Source organism: Bufo bufo, chromosome 9, assembly GCF_905171765.1.
Source record: "Bufo bufo chromosome 9, aBufBuf1.1, whole genome shotgun sequence".
NCBI lineage: Eukaryota > Metazoa > Chordata > Amphibia > Anura > Bufonidae > Bufo > Bufo bufo.
Genome location: NC_053397.1, coordinates 197,695,656 through 197,716,569, shown reverse-complemented (window position 1 = coordinate 197,716,569; position 20,914 = coordinate 197,695,656). Strand labels below are relative to the sequence as shown.

Below are 20,914 nucleotides of genomic sequence, written 5' to 3'. Positions count from 1 at the left end.
CTGTCCCTGATGTTTTTTTTGGAGAGAAGTGGCTTCTTTGCTGCCCTTCTTGACACCAGGCCATCTTCCAAAAGTCTTTGCCTCACTGTGCGTGCAGATGCGCTCACACCCAGTGGCGGATTACAATAGGGACGTTCGGGTCGGCAGCCCCGGGCCCAGCACAGCTGGGGGGCCCAACACTGACCCGAACGCCCACATACTGCTGCGGGGCACGGGAGCGCATAGCTCCCTGTCCCGTCCGCGATCACCGCCATAGGCTTCAGGCCTTAAAGGCCTGAGGCCTATGCGGTAGAGAAATCCCGGCGCAGGCGTGCGTGATGACGTCATCGCGCGCCTGTGCCGGGACGCAGCACTGTGACGCGCCTGACTCTGCGAGCAAGCGCCTGGCCCTGGACATACAGTAGGTGAGTATTTATCTTTTAATTTTTTTGTTCATTTTTTTTTATTTTTATTTCATGTGCCTACTGGGGGGGCACACAGGAGGACATATTAGGGAAGTTAAATCGAGTACATTGGGGGGGGGGAATGTGGGGGCTGTATGGGGCCAAATTATTATGGGAGGGAATGCTATGTGGGGGCTAATTACTATGTGGGGGCTAATTACTATGTGGTGGCAGTGTGGGGGCAAATTGCTGTGTGGGGGCAGTGTGGGGGCTAATTACTATGTGGGGGCTAATTACTATGTGGGGGCAGTGTGGGGGCTAATTACTATGTGGGGGCTAATTACTATGTGGGGGCAGTGTGGGGGCTAATTACTATGTGGGGGCTAATTACTATGTGGGGGCTAATTACTATGTGGGGGCAAATTGCAATGTGAGGGCAGTGTGGGGGCTAATTGCTATGTGGGGGCAGTGTGGGGGCTAATTACTATGTGGGGGCTAATTGCTATGTGGGGGCTAATTACTATGTGGGGGCTAATTACTATGTGGGGGCAGTGTGGGGGCTATTTACTATGTGGGGGCTAATTACTATGTGGGGGCAGTGTGGGGGCAAATTGCAATGTGAGGGCAGTGTGGGGGCAAATTGCTATGAGGGCAGTGTGGGGGCAAATTGCTATGTGGGGGCGGTGTGGGGGCAAATTGCTATGAGGGCAGTGTGGGGCAAATTGCTATGTGGGGGCGGTGTTGGGGCAAATTGCTATGTGGGGGCAAATTTCTATATGGGGGCAGTGTGGGGGAAACTATTGTGTGTGGGGAAATTGTTATGTGGGGACAAATTACTATATGGGGCAGTGTGGGGGCAAATTACTATGTGGGGGCAGTGTGGGGGAAATTGCCATGTGGGGACAGTGTGGGGTAATTTCTATGTGGGGGCAGATTACTATGTGGGGCAAATTACTGTGTGGGGGCAGTGTGGGCAAATTACTGTGTGGGGGCAGTGTGGTGGAAATTACTATGTAGGGGCAGTGTGGTGGAAATTACTATATGGGGGTGTTGCTATTGGGGAGGCACTGTAGGGGCAATTCTATTATTTCTGGGGACACTATACAGGGATTATTGCCTGGAGCACAATATAGGGTGTTATTATTACTCGGGGCACTCTAGGAGACATTATAGCTGCTGTAGACACTATAGGGACATTTGGGGTAATTTATCAAACTGGTGTAACGCAGAACTGGCTTAGTTGCCCATAGCAGCCAATTTCATGATTTTCCTATTTTATGACGTAAAGTCATGATTTTATTAAAGACACGGAGGCGAGTATTGCTTTAACTTCCTTTACTGTTACCATAGCAGCAAAGAAAGAATATGTCAATCAAAAGAAAAACCATAGTAACCGACTCCTCCCCACTATCCCAGCATATAATGACTCCACGCTCTGGGATCATCCTCTTTCTTTGAGCAGCTACTCCAACTGCAGAACTCTTCCGGAAATTACGCCTCCCGGACCTCAACCGACAACTTGAACCTTCAAACCAAACTTTTCAACAGAAGGAGAAACGGTCTTTGACGATGTAACGGAATCAACCCCGTAATCTGAACCGGAACTGTAGAGAAAACGACGTCTCAGCCTGTAGGATGAAAAACCGAGATAGACTCACAAGGCAATTGAATGAAAAAATCAAACATAAATCTCAAATTAGAAATAAATAATACAGAAAAATTGTCATAACAAGCAATGGAAAAATATATCCACATTCAAGACAACCCAAGAAGGGGTGGGAAGGGTGGGCAATACTCGCCTCCGTGTCTTTAATAAAATCATGACTTTACGTCATAAAATAGGAAAATCATGAAATTTTATCACAAGACACGGAGGCTTCGTATTGCTAGTTTAAAGCTGAGAAATGACAGCATCAAAAGCATGTGTAGCAGGACGAAAATAAAATTCACGAAAAGTGGAAACCCTAGACCAGTCCGCCAAGCGCATAACGTCCTCCAGACGGGCCCCTGAGATTGACATGGAGGTAGCAGAGGCACTGCGGACGGAATGAGCCGTGAAGATATTGGTGTCAATACCTGCCTGACTCATGATTTCTTTAACCCAGCGCGACAGGGTCACGCTGGATACCGGAGCATAGGGTCTCCTAAAAGAGATAAAGAGATTAGGAAAAGTAGAAGTACGCAGGGAAGCAGTACGAGATTCATACTCCTGTAAGCATGTAACCGGACAAAGTTGTGGGGACTGCCGGAAAGCAGGATAAGAGACTGAACGAATGCCCGTCTTAGTACGTCTGGAAATGTTAAAGAGAACACCATCTGGGGTAAATGATCGTGCATCGTAGTCTAGGGCCCGGACGTCCGAAACCCTCTTACAAGAGATGAGACATAACAATGTAACTAACTTCGCTGAGAGCTGGCGAAGGGACAACTGGTCATTAGAAGACCATGAGGATAAAAAGTTCAAGACTAACCCCACATCCCAAGTTGTAGAGAACCGAGGTCTGGGAGGTCTGGTCAGACGAGAGCCTTTTAACAAGCGACACACCAGAGGATGTTGACCCGCAGGACAACCCTCAAAACCCTCATGCCTAGAGGATATCGCTGATCTGTAGAGGTTTATCGTACGATAAGCCTTACCGGAATCATACAAGGAAGACAAGAATGACAAGACTGAAACTACAGGGGCTCGAAGGGGATCCAGGTCGCGTTCTCCGCACCAACGAGCCCAAGCGTCCCAGGCGGCTCGATAAGCCCGTCTGGTACCGGGAGCCCATGCGTTCTCCAATAGGAAAACAGTTGTGTTCGAAACTTCAGACAGTGAGCCGGAACACCCGAGATCCTGCAAGCGAGAAGGCGAAGTAAACCTGCTCGAATAAGGGGATGGGCCTCCCCCGACGGGTCTCGCAGCAGAAAGGGGAGATCCGGCAGGAGGAGAGGAGGTTGCACCAACAGGTCCAGGACCAGAGGGAACCAAGGTTGAGATCGCCACAGAGGTATCACTAAGACCAACTCCGCCGCTTGGCGCTGAACTTGAAGGAGGACCCGGGGAATCAAAGCAAATGGGGGAAAGGCATACATTAACGCTCCCTTCCACTGTTGTAGGAATGCGTCCACTGCTTCTGCCAGAGGATCCGGTCGCCAGCTGAAGAACCTGGATACCTGGGCGTTTAAACGATTGGCAAATAAATCCACCGAGGGAAGACCCCAGTGAGATGATATAGTTAGGAATACCTCCTCGTCTAACTTCCAATCGCTGGAATCCGTGAAATAACGTGAATTCCAGTCCGCCAACGTATTGTGGAGGCCGGGAAGATGCTCCGCTATCACTACAATACCCTTGGCGAGGCAGAATTCCCAAAAGTCCTGAGCTAGGTAGGTGAGGACTGAGGAATGAGTTCCGCCCATCCCGTTGACGTATCGGACTGCGGACACGTTGTCCATCCGCAGTCTGATACAGGTAGTGAGCGTGCCATTGGCGAAACTGCGAATCGCCAGAGACCCTGCCAGCAACTCCAGTCCGTTGATATGGAGACGAGACTCCTCGGAGGACCAGGGGCCCCCGGTGGACACCCCATTGCAGTGGGCTCCCCAACCGCGTAAGCTGGCGTCCGACTCTATGATTAAGTCCGGTACCGGACCGAATAAGGCCTTGCCATTCCAGACCGATAGGTTCTGGATCCACCACCGTAGCTCGTCCCTCGTCTCTGAGTCCAGAGTGATGATGTCCGAGTACGTGGCCCCAGTCCGGAGATGGGCAATCTTGAGCCTCTGAAGGGCCCGGTAGTGCAAGGGAGCTGGAAAAATGGCCTGGATAGAAGCCGCTAGAAGTCCTATTAGACGTGCCAGGTGTCGAAGTGACAATTGAGGTAGGAGCAGCGCATGTCGCAGATCGGACCTTGGACAGGGGGAGATGAAGGGTCATGGAAGTGGAGTCTATTTGGAAACCCAGAAACTCCATAGACGTTGATGGAGTGAGACAAGATTTCTCCTGGTTTATGATGAAACCTAACCCTGAGAGGAGACTGGTGGTCATGGAGAGGTGTTTGTGGAGAAGGGACGGACTTCGTGCCATGATAAGGATATCGTCCAGATAAATTATCATGCGTACCCCTCTGCTGCGTAGCCAGGCTACCACTGGTTTCATAACCTTGGTGAAACACCAAGGGGCGGACGATAGGCCGAACGGCAGGCAGGTGAAACGCCAAATTTGGTCTCCCCAAAGGAAACGCAGTAGATCCCTGGAGGCGGGGGCCACCGGGACCGTGAGATACGCATCCTTGAGGTCGAGTTTGACCATCCAATCGCCCGGGAGAAGCATGTCCCTTAAAAGATGGATGCCTTCCATCTTGAAGTGGCGATACTGTACTAGCGAGTTGAGGGATTTCAAATTGATAACAGGGCGCATCTGACCACCCTTTTTCTGTACCAGAAACATATTGCTGATCACACCGGTGGTGTGAGGGGTGGCACGTTCTATCGCTTGTTTGTGGACTAATTCTTTTAGTTCCCTGTGTAAGTGGTGTCGAAGCGACTCGGACAAGTGAATGGGATGGGGGGCGGGAAGAAGAATTGGGGAGGCTACCAATTCTATGGTGAAACCCTTTATGGTGTCCAGTACCCATCGGTCTGAGGTGATCTCGGACCAAGCATTGAAAAAGAGACGGAGTCTGCCCCCGACACAGTCTGTTGAAGAATACAATGTTAGAACGGGTTGAGAACTTACCAACTGGTCGTCGATAGGAGGGAGCTCCACGGAAACCTCTGAAACGTCCTGTAGCGCCCCGGGAGGGGAAAAAGGAAGGTTGGTGCCTGGGATCCTGGAGTGAGGATCTATAGCTGAAGGAGCCTCTTCCCGTGCCTCGGGAATGAAAATCGGATCGGCCGGACAGACGGCCCCTAGAACTGCCGGCCCTATTGGAGAAACGGGTGTTAAATACCCTCTTCATAGATGTTTGAGCTTTATCTAGGGCCGTGAATGCTCCAACATATCTACCCAACTCCTTTATAAAGGAGTCTCCAAAAAGAAGGCCCTGGGCATTCTTGCCCGCCTCAGATAAGGCCAGGTTGGAGAGTTTCGGCTCCACCTTCATCAAAATGGCTTTTCGCCTTTCTATGGCTAAGGAGGTATTAACATTGCCAGCAATGCAAATGGCCCTCTGGATCCATCCCCCCAATTCGATAGGGTCGACAGCTCTACCCTCTGTCTTGGCGGATTCCGCCATATCGAAGATCCTGGCTAGGGGACCCGTGATGTCCAGGAGCTTATCTTGAACGGCCCGTAGGGCCGAATCTAGCCCTTTCTTCGGGTTAAACCTTGTTTTGGTCAGGAATTGAACCATCTTCGGGTCCACCGTAGGCGTCTCACACACCTTATTGGGAATAATAGGGCGAGGGCATTCCGCTCGCAACTTGTTGCGGGATTCCTTACTTAAAGGAGTGCGGATTTTTGCTTCCAAATATTGAGCTACGTGAGTGGCGGGAAGCCATTCTGCGGAGCGTGGATGATGAAGCTCATCTGGGTTGAATAGGGGAGTGCCCAGGGAATCAACCAGAATGTCGTCTAGTGAGGACTGACCCTCTTGCCTAGTAGCCACATGTGTGGGTGGTGTGGGATCGGGCATAAACTCTAGAGGGTCAACAGCCACGTCTTCGAGTTCGTCTACTGAGTCATAATGTGACTCGTTCAATGCCACCTCAATTGATTCCTTATATGAATCAGACAGTGGCTCAGGAAGAGTCCTGGCCGTTTTCCATGCGCGAGATCGCTCTGCCTGTCGCGTGCAGGCTCTTTTTCGCGGGACAACCGCGTGGTCATGTGATGGATTACCATCAGTCATAGAGGTTCTGGAGGCTGATGGCCTGTTCAGGTCAGAAACTGACTGTGAACACAGGGCCTGGGATATAGATTGCGAGAGTGCTGAGGACATAGAGCCCATGGCAGCCATGATCGCAGTAGATATAGATTGCTGCAGTGCAGCGTTTTGTTCCTCCTGTGAGGTGTCATCCCTGCGGCTAATTAGCGTAGAGGGCATAGGAGGAGTAGTGGGGACACCCTGTCTAGGGGTAGAAGAGGCACTGTGACGAGACATGAGAGTGATGGCAGGAGTAATTCACCCCAGACCACCAGAAACTAGCACAAGAGATCTAGAAGGAGAGAAAAACGCATAATGAGGGGCTGTCCAGAGAAAAAGGGGGTGATAATAGGCGCAGTGGGTGAACACTCACCTACAATACCGGCACAGAAGGACCCAGAAGGAATGCGGTGTGGGCGCGAAAAGATCCGGTGTAAGACGCCGAGATCCCGCGAGATTTGCAGGAGGTGACGTCAGAGGACGAGCGGCAAGAGACGCGGCAACAGAAGCGCCCGAAATCTCGTGAATCGCGAGATTTCGGGCAAGGTGGACGTGCTGAGGCCTAGGAAGGCGGCCGAAGTCTCAGGTATCACGAGACTACGGCCGGCCGAGCTGGTAATGGGCGCGCGAGGAAACAACCCGGCACAGGGAACGGTAAGCGCCGCGACAACCAACCAAAGGTGGGCCTAAACGCAGGGAGGTAGGGAAGGAGGAAAAATGGATCAGCAAGGATAAGCTGAATGAGCGGAACCGAGGGGAACCAGCAAGCCCAAAAAACCAGGAAGAGACCTGGAGGCCGCAAATAAATAGCAAAGTAATGAGGGCCTGCAAGTAAAATTCCTAATACATAATAAGCAAAGTAATCTTAAAACCTTAAGGCAAAATTAAGCATTATCATTTGAGGTACTTATCTGCTATGGTAGCAGCAAAGAAAGAGGGTGATCCCAGAGCGTGGAGTCATTATATGCTGGGATAGTGGGGAGGAGTCGGTTACTATGGTTTTTCTTTTGATTGACATATTCTTTCTTTGCTGCTATGGTAACAGTAAAGGAAGTTAAAGCAATACGAAGCCTCCGTGTCTTGTGATAAAATCAGATTCCACCTTTCATATTTGACAGCTCTTTTGGAAATCCAGTTCTACTTTACACCAGTTTGATAAATTACCCCAATTATGTCTATTAGGGTCACTATTTTTTCAGCAGTATAGTACCTGGAGCATTGGGGAGCAAAACGGGCACAGTATTGGGGGTGGCAGGATGACGCTGTGGCGACACCAGGATGAGGAGGTGGATGGAAAAATTGAGAAATCGAACGTGTCTGTGTTACAAACTATAGAGACGAGATGCGGCTGAAAGAATTTGCCATGGTGGTCTGGGTCAAATGGAGGAGAAGAGGAAAGAGAAGGTCTACATGACAGGAGATGTCACTGGATGTAAGAGGTATGTGGTGCTGTATTCTCCTTCATGTCTTTTTTATTACAATTATGTGTATTTTAAATTTGGTGACTAAATTTTTCAGTTTAGGACCCAATTTGGGGTATTTTTTTTTAGTCTGAAGATGTCATATGGCCTAAGAAGAGACTGTGGCGCCCATGAAGCACCGCAGCCTCTTCATAAAAAAAAATAAAAAAAAACTAAAATGGAGGAGGAGGAGGGGGGTGGGGGGATCCAAGTTTGGTAGACAGCCCCGGGCCTATCATGCACTTAATCCGCCCCTGCTCACACCTGCCTGCTGCCATTCCTAAGCAAGCTCTGCACTGGTGGAACTCCGATCCCGCAGCTGAATCCCCTTTAGGAGACGATCCTGGCGCTTGCTGGACTTTCTTGGACGCCCTGAAGCCTTCTTAACAAGAATTTAACCTCTTTCCTTGAAGTTCTTGATGATCCTATTAATTGTTGATTGAGGTGCAATCTTAGTAGCCACAATATCCTTGCCTGTGAAGCCATTGTTATGCAACGCAATGATGGCTGCACGAGTTTCTTTGCAGGTCACCATGGTTAACAATGGAAGAACAATGATTTCAAGCATCACCCTCCTTTTAACATGTCAAGTCTGCCATTTTAACCCAATCAGCCTGACATAATGATCTCCTGCCTTGTGCTCGTCAACATTCTCACCTGAGTTAACAAGACGATTACTGAAATGATCTCAGCAGGTCCTTTAATGACAGCAATGAAATGCAGTGGAAAAGTTTTTTTGTGATTAAGTTAATTTTCATGGCAAAGAAGGACTATGCAATTCATCTGATCACTCTTCATAACATTCTGGAGTATATGCAAATTTCTATTATAAAAACTTAAGCAGAAACTTTTCCAATTTCCAATATTTATGTAATTCTCAAAACTTTTGGCCACGACCATAGAGTACTTACCTTGGAGGCAAACTACGTTGCTGCTAAGGGGCCCTAGTGGTGAAGGGAGGCACAAATATGAACTCCTTTTCCAGCTCCCGACATAAACCTACAGCATTTTCCTAGGAGGAACATTGTGCCTCGAGATTTTTACAGCTTCCATTGAGTTCAATGGTAACTGTCTAAATTCCGAAACACTGAGCTCCCCCTAGTGGTGGCTGCAGGCAGACAGCTTTATCACATATAGTTTCATGGGAAGCAGGACATTAATTACAGTATTTTCATGAAAATAAACAATACTTCAAAATTTGCGTTGAACATTTACAATTGTTTATAAGAGAGCGCAAGTTTAGTGTTTGCCCCAGTTGCATTTTCAGACGTTGCATGAGACCGGGTGCACCCATGACAGCTTTTAGGCTAGGGCTACATGACGACATTTGTCAACGGTGTCGCACCGTTACTTGTGAAATGCTGCGACTGAGACACGACAGTGGCAAAAAATCCATCCAAATTGGATTTTTGTGCCACTATCACGTCGCAGTCGCAGTGCGCCAACATTGACTATCATTATAAAAAATGTCGCCGTGTGTATCCCTAGCCTTGAGGTAATAACCTGGTTTTGTCTACGTGCAGCACCCGCGATGCGTAAACCCGGCCTGAGTGTTGCAGAATTAAATTTGTAGAATATACACAAAAAATTTAAGTTTTTTGGGGTAATTTTCTAACTAATTAAAAAGTATCTATTTTCCATTGTGTGTGAACTTTGCCTGATGGATAATTATTCGGCCAATGCTTCCTGAATCAAAATGCAGATTATCTGGAAGGAAAACCGCTCAGGTTTCACGCTGTAATCTGAGTGTGCGCGTTTCTATCTCCCGGAACCTTCATCTGTGAGGAAAGTTTCCGGAGGGTCAGAATTTTACGTTACAACTATCCTTGATTTGAAGCCGGGGAGGACGTCGGGGGAGGGGCAAAGGTGAGACGTAGGGGATGAGGGAAGTAGGGCAAAGGTAACCGGGACGGAGTGTAGGAGAGAGGTGACAGTTCGCAGAGCGGAGGACGTCCACCCTGGTATGGCGGGAGACCGGACCCTCAACTAAATAAATGTGAATTGGGGAGGTGAATTTAGTAACTCACCTGTCGGAAGATTAAGGGTGGTGCACACCTGTCACTATTGTGCTTATTCACTATGGGCAGGGGCTTGTGCACTTTGCGTTAGATTTTAATGGTCGTTGTATTTTGTCTGTGACATTTTTTTTTTTTTTTTAATGCAGTGTCTACACAAGTATGTGGTGCAACCGTGATTATCTTCCCATAGAACTCAATAGAAGTGTCATGCATGCAATAAGCATACATAAACCCTGTGTGTGTATATAGTGAAAGCTGCAAAACGCGACGTGAAATGCAGTTGCTCCGTGACAGCGTGAGATTGTGCAGAGCTGTAGTTGTCAGCGCGCCGTGGACATGAAAAGCCGCACAAACTACGTAAATGCAAATCAACAGTTGTCATTATTCCATGATGTCTGCACATAATATGGGTAATGCTTATAGGGGCAGAGTCTCTGATTTTTGGGGGGCCTGCCGATCATAAGATTTGGGGTCCCGTGGACTGCTGTTTGACTCCCATAGAGTTTAATAGAGGCAATAGTAGGCGACAACCACTCCATTCAATCATTTTTTCCGATTTTACTACTTCCGGAATCCGCAGGTATTACCATCCGAGACATTTTATGGAGTGTTTTTTTTTTTTTACGTTTTTTGCCATTGATGTCTATTCGGTGGGAGCTTCACTTCAGGTGTAGTTGTCAGAGGGGCTTAAGATGTGAAGGAGAGATGGTCCCCTCCACCGATCCCCTTCCGCTGCTGTTCTGATGCTATTCGGGTCCCCACTGCTTTCTGGGTCCCGTCCAGACAAACTGGAAATGTCTTGAAATGCCCTCAGCTTGGCGCTGCCCGGGCAATGTCAGGACGGCAACTGTGGGGGATGGGTGGAGGTGAGATGGATCTCCTCTCCCGACATGTCTGCTTTAGTAATTACTCGCATCCCCCATGTAATAACAAATCATGATCATGTTTTTTAGGATATTCCGGGGGAGTTTTTTTTAAAATCAAATCTAGCATAAAGGAGAACTGGTGGTTGTGGTGGAGTCGCTGATAACAACCAGTTGGATTCCAGCCGTCATATTTTTAAGGCCATTTGGAAAGTAAAAGCAGCGAACGGATTGGTTGTAATACCTCTCCCTTCCTGTGTTAAGGCATTGATAAGTATGGTGCACAGACCATGCCCCAGAGCGGAGGCATAATTTAGGGCAGCTTTAAGGCCTCTTGAAGACGACCGTATGCCCTCCGAGATATATACGGTCCAGGATTGGGCCATATCTCCCGAAGCGGCATTGATCGTGCGCACAGCATCATAGACTACAATGATGCTGTGCACGTCGGGCCACCCTCGGGGCTATTGTCCTGTACTCATAAGATGCCGCTCCGGGACATATGGCCCACTCACGGACCGCATGTCTCGGAGGGCATACGGACGTCTGCAAGAGGCCTAAGGCTGTGGCAGACGATTGTCGGGAGGGAAGCTTTGCTTCCAGGCAATCGCCTGCTCGCTAGCGGAGGAGACTGCTACTATTACATGCAGAGATCTCCTCCGCAGCATGGGGAGGAGTGATCACTATGCCATCGCTCATCCCCATGCTGTAAAGTGGTTTGCCACTTTACAGCATTATTGTTAGACTAGGGCTGCAGTAAACGATTATTTTAGAAATCAAGTATTCTATCGATTATTTTTACGATTAATCGGGTACTCTAATAAGAAAAAATGAATTAATAGACTGTTTTCCTTTATAAAAACTCATCAGTCCCCAACACCCTTCGTTCCCCCGTGTGTTCAGCCCAAGTGCTTCAGTTCCCCCCAGTGCCATCAGTTTTCCCCCACCCCCTTGTGAAATCATCTCCCCGACCCCCTGAGTGTACAGCGTCATTGGTTGCTATGACGCTGTGCACCTTGGGCGCCCGGCCTTAGTCGCACCAACTTACCTCCGCCGACACTCCATTGTTCCGCGCTGCGCGTCAGGTCACGGAGTGCATACATCAGGAGGTCAGTGCAGCGCGGGACCATGGACGTGCTGTGGAGTGTCCGGGGCCCCCTGCTGGAAAGGTGAATATTGCGGGCCAGCGGGAGACCACGGAGCGGGAGTAATAGCAATCGCTTCACTCCGGCTCCATGGTCATGTGACGCAAACGAATCTTCGATGCAAAAAATTTGCATTGAGGATTTTTTTGTGTTGCATTACTCAATTCAATTGAGTAATTGTTTTAGCCCTATAATAGACTCCACGATCTGCCGCCTGCAAATGATCTTTTTTTTTTTTTAACATTTCATAAGATTTGGATTGCCCCATGATCGAGCGTCTGCTCATTCATCGGACAATCGGCAGCAGTATTACACTGCAAGATGATTGCTAACAAGCGTTCATGCGAACACTCGTTAGCGTTTATCTGCCGAAAAATTGTGCAGTGTAATACAGGCCTAACATGGTAGGCGTCTTCAAGAATTAGGAAAAAAAGGTCTGCTTAGATACAGAAACTTCACCACTTTTGCACTTGGGTAACTGAATGGGGCTCAGCTGCAACAGTGGACATGACCCATGGGCAAGAATGGCGCTGTTTTCCGAATCTTGGAAGACCCGTTTAATGGCCTTAAAATATGTCACAGCGGTCTGATGGATATGGAGCCCACACTGTTCCTTTTTCACCTGGTTTTTCACTCATTCACCAGACTTTTGTATTTCTCCAGGTTTCATGATTCTGTTGGCTGAAATGGCTCGCCTGCTGACTAAATCCTGCTTCTTGAAAGGGGGTTCGTCCTGCGCCCCGGGGCCCATCTTGCTCAGGGCATACAGCTCTGGAAGTGGTGACTCGGAATACTTGCAGAAAAGCATTGTCCCAACCATGCACTTCCAGAAAAGTCTACCCAGGTGAGAACCTGTAATATCTTCTTCTTAAAGGGGGGGGCCTCTCCTTGTAGTGCAGTGACATGTTTGACCACCCAGAGTGAGAATCCACAGAATGTGTCTAGAATTTTATGCTGTAAGTGAATAGGGTTTGTTAAAACCCTAATTCATTTATATTGTACCTCATTGTCAACATCAGCACCATGTGAACCTGACCCGAGAGGGACAATAGTTATTTTGCAGCAATGATTATATCTCCATGGAACCTCTCGTAAAAGGGCATTTCAAGATTTTACTGATCGCGGGGCTCTGACTCTCTAAATCCCTACCGGTTAGCAATAGTAAACCAGATTTGACATATCAATTTACCCCAACAGGATAGGTTGTAAGCATCTGATGGGGTCTGACTGATAGGAGATCAGGGGCCCCGTGCACCCGTATGTGTACTGCTGCTGCATTCATTCATTTACTATGAGGCTGTGACATTGAGAATGAATGGCGTGCCAGCACATATACGCTGCCTACTGCTCCATTCATACGGAGGAGTTCAGCTCCCTGTTCCTGTGATCAGTGGTTGGACCCATTACAGTCAGATACTTATCCTTTCACCTGAGCCCTCCTCAGGACCGCCAGCCAGGTAAGTAATGATCTGACGCTTTCCTCCTGACTCATGGATTCTGCTATATTCATGAGGAGTTGGAAGACAGGACTAGTGCCCACTGAGGGGCAGTTACTGGGGAGATATTATGTGCTGCTGGGGCAGTATATTGTGCTGTACTGTGGCATTTGGCTCTGCTGGGGTGATGTAATGTTGGCCCTGCCGCCTGTCAATTTGGACCTGCCTACATGGGTCCATTTTTTGTTTTTTAAAGGGCATCTGTCAGCAGATTTGCACCTATGACACTGGCTGACCTGTTACATGTGCACTTGGGCAGCTAAAGACATCTGTGTTGGTCCCATGTTCATATGTGCCCGCATTGCTGAGAAGAATGAGGTTTCAATATATGCAAATGAGCCTCTAGGAGCAACGGGGGCGTTGCCATTACACCTAAAGTCCCCGATTCTCTGCAACTGCCGCTCCCTCTGCACTTTGACACGGCCAGGTGTGATGACGTTTTCACTGACTGGCCCTGTCAATTAAAGTGGAGAGGGCGTTGCAGAGAGAGCTGAGCCTCTAGGTGTAATGGCAACTCCCCCTTTGCTCCTAGAGGCTCATTTGCATATATTAAAACTTCATTTTTCTCAGCAATGTGGGCACATAAGAACATGGGACCAACACAGATGTCTTCAGCTGCCAAGTGCACATGTAACAGGTCAGCCGGTGTCATAGGTACAAAACTGCTGACAGATGCCATTTAAGTTCCCAGTCTGCCCCTGCATGGCACAACCCCTTGAAGAGCATTGAGGGGGTTTTGTGAGTACACAGTCTACAATGGGGGCTAGTTGTATATTGGTATATCTGTGTTATTGCATTAGCTGTGGATTACTACAGATTGATGTACTTAAATTCCCTTGTCTTTTTTAGGTTACCGGTTCCTAAACTTGAAGACACAATAAAGAGATACTTGAATGCACAGCGACCTCTGCTAGACGATGAACAGTTCAGGTATGGGGATAATATCCAGATAGCAATGCTACCCAATAATATTCTACATAGACATTTATAAATGATCACCTTCACCACCATAACCATTCTATGTTTCAGCAAGACTGAGCAGCTGGCACGTAATTTCCAGAATGGTGTGGGCAAAGAGCTGCACGAGGAGCTCGTCCTGCAAGATAAGCAGAACAAACACACAAGCTACATCTCCGGTAAAAGCCCACACTGGATCGGTAGCTTCTTGTACAATCTGGACTGCCTGCAGCTACCACTGAAGGTAGCTTGCTGCATACTGACTATTATTGACTTCAATGTATAAACAGTATGTACTAAGCTCCCTCTAGTGGTGACTGTAGAGAGTATGAGTTTTATCTTCAACCCTATTTCTATGCAGGTTACCTAGAGTTCTGATGGCTGTAAAGAACATCAGTGAATTAATTGGAGCAAGTTTTAGACCTAGAACGACATGGTGTTAAAGGGGTTGTCCCAGAATGTCAATTATTCCCTACTCATGAGATAGAAAATAAGTGTGTCAATAGCAGGGGTACGATCACAGACCCCACCTGATAACGAGAACAGGTCATCATAAAAATGGAGGGGTTCCATGTTTGTCCTTTGAATGGAGCGTCTGTCAAGCATGGACATTGCCACTCATCCAAACTGATTGCAGAAGATAAATGACTACAGTATTTAAAGGGGTTGTGTACCTTTGTGGGAGGGATTAGTTGGCAAACCTGTGAAATGGAGCATACTTACCTTTTTCATTGCACTACCTCCTCACTCTCTCTCCCCGGCCTCGGCTGCCCAACTACACTCCCAGGATGTAAACTTCCGTTTTGTCGACACTGCAGCGGTGACCTGCTCCCCTTGCGTCATGTCAGACGCTCACGTGACACAAGGGGAGCAGGTCACCGCTGCAGTAGCGTCCAACAGAAGTTAACATATTAGGTGCAAGGCAGAGCAGCCGGGGAGAGAAGGAGCAGGGGGCCGTCACCAGGAAGCAGGTAATTGTGCTCCTCTTTGCAGGTCTGCCCAAAGAGCCAGGGAAAAAAAACAAACCTTTAAGGCCCCTTTCACACGAGCGAGTTCTCCACGTGGGTGCGATGCGTGACGTGAATGCCCTGAATCGTGACCCATTCATTTCAGTGGGTCTGTGTACAGGAGTGTACCTTTTTTTTTTTTTTTTTTCACGCATCAGTTATCGCAGCATGTTCTATATTCAGCATTTTTCACGCAGCCCTGGCCCCCTAGAAGTGAAATGGGGTTTCAGTGAAAAATGCATTGCATCCGGATGTAACCTGGATGCAGTCCGGGTGCAATGCGTTTTTCACTAATGGTTGCTAAGAGATGTTGTTTGTAAACACGCACGCAGAAAACTGAACGCGATAGCAGACAAAACCGACTGAACTTGCTTGCAAAATGGTACGAGTTTCACTGAAAAAGCAGCAGATCCAGCTCTCCATAAAAAGATAAAGGTCATGATGAAGGACCAACATGTCTAGGGTCCGAAACGCGTAGACTACACTGATGTTTGGATTTTATCTGCTATAAATGAAGAATTATTTTTATGGGGAACTGGATCTGCTGCTTTTTCGGATTCGTCTGACCCTTTCCAGGTTTTTCATCCGTGCCTCCCTTAACGGACTACACAGGTGAGCGCTGCAGTATTTGCTTTGTCTTTGAAGAGTTTCACTGAGCGCACCCTGAATGTATCCTCATCCAGTCCGAGCCTAAAGGGGCACACCAACCATAACTATCATCAGTACCATGAATAGAGATTGAAGGGAGTGGGTGTTTAGATGGGGACATGATTGTGATTGTCCCAGCAGCCTCTGACCGATCAGACACTGGATAGGTGATAAATGATTATTTTGGGACGACCCCCTAATGACTTTCCTCTTTCACTTGCAGGTCCATGGTTTGACATGTACTTATGCGCACGTGAGCCCATTGTTCTTAATTTTAACCCATTCATGTCCTTTACCCCGGATCCAAAGCCAGAGTATAACGACCAGCTTCTCAGGGCAACAAACATGACGGTGTCTGCCGTGCGTTTTCTGAAGACCATTCGTGCCGGCTATTTGGAGCCAGAGATTTTCCACTTGAATCCTGCCAAAAGTGACACACAGAAATTTAGGAAGCTTATCCGACTTGTGCCGTCCTCCCTTTCTTGGTACGGCGCCTACATGGTAAACGCATACCCCTTAGACATGTCTCAATATTTCCGTCTTTTTAACTCCACCCGGATACCAAAGCTGAACAAGGATGAACTGATGACAGATGAGAAAGGACGACATCTTCTGGTCCTCAGGAAGGGGAACTTCTATGTATTTGATGTATTGGATAAAGACGGAAACGTACTGAAAGCCTCAGAAATCCATGCCCATCTGAAACACATCCTGTCCGATTCAAGCCCAGCCCCAGAATTCCCATTGGGGTATCTGACAAGTGAAAATAGAAATACATGGGCGCTAGTGAGGCAGAAGCTGCTCAACAATGGCAACGAAGAGGCTCTGAGGAGAATAGATTCTGCTGTGTTCTGCTTATGCCTGGATGAATTCCCCACTAGAGATCGCCTTCACTTGTCGCACAACATGCTCCACGGGTCCGGCCTGAACCGCTGGTTTGATAAATCGTTCAGCATCATCATGACTGAGGACGGCGCAGCAGCAATTAACTTCGAGCACTCGTGGGGAGATGGGGTCGCCGTTCTCCGATTCCAAAATGAGGTTTTCAAGGACAGCACAGAGAGGCCCAGTGTATCTCCTCAGAGCGTCCCCGCAGCTGTGGACTCCACTAAAGCCGTACAAAAACTTACCTTCAATCTCGACGACTCGCTCAAAGCAGCAGTATCTGAGGCTAGGAAGAAGTTTGATGCGTTAGTGGGATCACTGACCATTGAGGCCATGGAATTTAAGAGAGGAGGGAAGGAGTTCCTGAAGATGCAGAAGCTCAGTCCCGATGCCGTGTCTCAGCTTTCCTTCCAGATGGCCTTCTTAAGGCAGTATGGGCAAACAACTGCAACCTATGAGTCGTGTAGCACGGCAGCCTTTAAACATGGCCGAACAGAGACCATCCGTCCTGCTTCCATTTATACCAAGAAGAGCTCTGAAGCTTTTGTGAAGAATCCTTCTAAATATACTCCAGCAGAGCTCAAGGAAATGCTGCACGACTGCTCCAAATATCATGGACAGCTCACAAAAGAGGCGGCAATGGGTGAGTACTATACAGACAGGGTGGTTGTGAAGATTTGTACACCCCTATTGAAGGACTAGAAAGAAAAAGATCTTCTGTTTTTCACAGAAGCATGTCTCCCCATGGACCTTCCGGTAATGCAGTTCAGCTCCATTTACTTGATTAGTGATGAGCTGCAATATCGGACATAAAATGGGACTCTGGCAGGTAATATGTAAATGAATTTAACATTCTTGCTTAATGTTCAAGCCATATGAAATGATGTCATTTAACTTCTTGAATTTTTAGCATTTTCAAGAATCCACCTTACGAATCTGCAGAGTATTACATGTTGAAAGATGTTCCTGCAAGGGATCACTTCTTATCTTCTGTAGAACTAATCTAAGAGGATTAAAGGGTGTTGTCTGACAGTTTTTAAAATTCTCGGGGATGCAAACAGGCTCATAAAAGAAAGAAGCTTTAAGGCACGCCGGAACTGCCTGCCGGATCTGTCAAAACGCATGCAAACTGATGGCATTTGTCAGACGGATCAGGATCCTGATCCATATGACAAATGCATTGACATCCCGGATCCGTCTGTCCAGTGTCATCTGGAAAAAACGGATCCGGCATTTATATTTTTTTCCACATTTTTTTTGCGGTCTGAGCATGTGCAGACCGCAATGCCGGATCCGTTTTGCCGGAACACTCGGGGTCGGATTCGGCATTAATGCATTTCAATGGGAAAAAATGCAGGATCCGGCATGCTGCGGTATTATGTCCCTCCTAAAAAGGCTGAACTGATGCATCCTGAACGGATTGCTCTCCATTCAGAATGCATTAGGATAAAACTGATCAGTTTTTTTTTCCGGTATTGAGCCCCTAGGACGGAACTCAGTGTCGGAAAAGAATAACGCTAGTGTGAAAGTGCCCTTAGGGCCCTAATCTGCCTGTGAAAAGTTGCCACTGATTACCCGATGGACAAGCGAAACACTCGTTCATCGATTTTTGTGGTCACCTAAATCATCATTTGCCAGCAGAAGATCTTGCAGTCTAAACGGCCTCTGCTACCGGCAAACAATAATTCTGTATGGGGACGAGCTATGGCATTAGCATTCACTCTTCCCCATACTGTGGAAGAGATCGCTGCATGTATGTTCAGCTTTCTCCTCCACTGATGAGCAAGCAATTGTCAGAAAGGAATGGTTCTTTCCCGTCAATCACTTGTTACATTGGGCCATGTAAAGGGGCCTTTACTCGCTTCCTAAAGGCTCCCTCCATGGATGTCATGTCCATTTTTAACATGACCACTCGGTGATTGGCTGAGCGGTCATGTGGACAGTGGATGTCACTTATGGTCTGGCTGGGACTGGACCTACTGCACTGGAACAGTGGGACCTTCAGCAGGCGAGTTAATCTTTTATTCTTTCTTTTACAAACCTGTCCACTCCCTGAGAATTTAAAAACTGTCAGACTACCCCTTTTTCATATGGATGGCCTAACCTCAGGATGGGTCATCAGAGTCAGATCGGTAGGGTTCAGACTCCCGGCACCCCTACCAAACAGTTGTTTGAAGAGGCTGCTGTGCTCACCGGAGTGCTAGGCCAGTGATGTCACATTCATTGTTCACATGCCTAGGTGCAAGTGAATGGGGCTGAGCTGCAATATCAAGCCAAGGCGCTATCCGATAGATGGTTATATACTCTGGTGAGACAAATGGCTGATCGGCAGGGTTGCCGGGAGTTGGATTCTTGCCGATCTGATATTGAAGACCTATTCAGAGAGTAGCTCATTAATATTAAACACCCTGAAAACCCTTTTAAGGGGGGAATAAAATATGGAATGTCTAAAATAGACTAAAATTGTATCTAAATGTTCTATCCATGTTGCTGTTGGGTCTTCCCTCTTAGAATGGAGGGCTGCTGCAAAAATTTGATTTTTGTACTTGCCGTACAATCCCTTTCTTGTTCAATTCATTGGGGGACACAGCACCTTGGGTATATGCCCAGCTACCACTAGGAGGCGACACTAGATATCAAAATGGTTGGCTCCGCCCAGATGGGCTATACCCTTTCCACAGCCACTAGGCTAACCAGTTTTAGGGTCCATTATGCGGAACGGGTGCGGACCCATTCATTTTCAATGGGGCCGGAACGATTGCGGACAGCACACTATGTGCTGTCCGGATCCGCAATTCCATTCCCGAAGAGAAAAAATAAAATAAAAAATGTACTATTTGTTGTGGACAAGAAAAGGCATTTTCTATTTTAGTGCTGGTGGCGGAATGCACATTGCTGGTGTCCGTGTTTTGTGGATCTGCAAAACACTTGCGGACGTGTGAATGGACCCTTAGTCTAGTGTCTTGGAGAACATGACGGGACCCACTATGAGGGGAAGAAAATAGACCTCAGAGGCACAATGAGGTCTTACAGGGCATTTAAACTGGGGTTGTCTAAAATAATAAAATGCAATATTAAAAAGGTTCGCGCACATTTTCCTGTAGGTTTTTCAGCCATAGCCAGAAGTGGATTTGAAAGGAATCAGAAATCTAAAGGAATGACTTACACATCTTCTTGCTGAAATCCACTTCCGGCTTTGGCTGAAAAACCTGAAGGGAAATCTGCCTCAAAACCCCTCCAAAAAACTCCATGTGAACCTACCCAAAAGCTTTGTTGGAAAGTGGATTTTAGCATGACGGATCCTATTGTTCTGCTGGGACATGAGCCAATGTCAGAGGTGCATTGCGGTCACCCCACTAAAATAATTAGCAGTAAGTATGAAGAGATCCGAGAAAATGGCTCCTTCGGCCCTCAGCTATCTTATGTGTACGGCTAGCTACAAAAGTAAATGGACTCTAATATTTGGTGGAAGGTTTTATGTGTTTAATCTAACATTTCCAGACCTCACTTAGTGTTATAATTGCATTTATTCCATATTTGTTTGCTTCATGCTCCGCAGGTCAGGGCTTTGACAGGCACCTGTTTGCTCTAAGATACCTTGCAGCTGGCAAAGGCATGAATGTTCCAGACCTATTCCAAGACCCAGCCTATGCGCGGATAAATCACAACGTCCTATCTACCAGCACGCTGACCAGCCCAGCCGTGCAGCTCGGAGGCTTTGCTCCTGTCGTCCCAGATGGATTCGGAGTGGGCTATGGCGTACATGATGACTGGATTGGTTGCAATGTATCTGCCTACCCGGCTCGTGATGTTAAGCAGTTTGTGCAATGTGTATATCAATCCTTGGAGGACATTTTCAAAGTATTGGAAGATAAACGTGTGAATAAATAGATGACCCCTCAACCACTGGACACAGAATGATTACATTGCCTTTTTTTAATACCTACCTCTGTACTCGCAGCTGAGATTGTACCGTGTGGTTGAGGTGGTCATAGACATAGTTTTCCTATAAAATGCATAAAACGTGCAATAAACAAAAAATAGTGATTTGTATATTATACTGAATTATCATTTAAAGGGGTTTTCTCAGATTTACTTTAATGGATAAGTCATCAGTGACTGATTAGTGGGGGTCCAACACCCAATACCCTGCTGATCAGTTGTTTGAGAAGACACTGGCACTCGCAGTAGCGCCACGGC

At 47.5% G+C, this 20,914-nt stretch overlaps 1 protein-coding gene across 4 annotated transcripts; it reads left to right on the top strand.

Annotated features, from left to right (window-relative positions):
- Positions 1-9,535: 9,535 nt before the first annotated feature.
- CPT2 (carnitine palmitoyltransferase 2) lies at positions 9,536-20,732 on the top strand. Of its 4 annotated transcripts, none has more exons than XM_040408158.1 (6): positions 9,536-9,561; positions 12,385-12,565; positions 14,067-14,147; positions 14,247-14,353; positions 16,053-17,357; positions 20,274-20,732. In XM_040408158.1, exons 2-6 carry the CDS (start codon positions 12,390-12,392, stop codon positions 20,603-20,605), a joined length of 2,001 nt encoding a protein of 666 aa, XP_040264092.1. In that variant the 5' UTR covers positions 9,536-9,561; positions 12,385-12,389; the 3' UTR covers positions 20,606-20,732. The 4 variants fall into 4 exon arrangements, with proteins under 4 accessions (XP_040264092.1, XP_040264090.1, XP_040264091.1 ...); XM_040408156.1 differs by having other exon boundaries at positions 9,554-9,656; XM_040408157.1 differs by lacking the exon at positions 9,536-9,561 and adding an exon at positions 9,636-9,704.
- Positions 20,733-20,914: the final 182 nt, after the last annotated feature.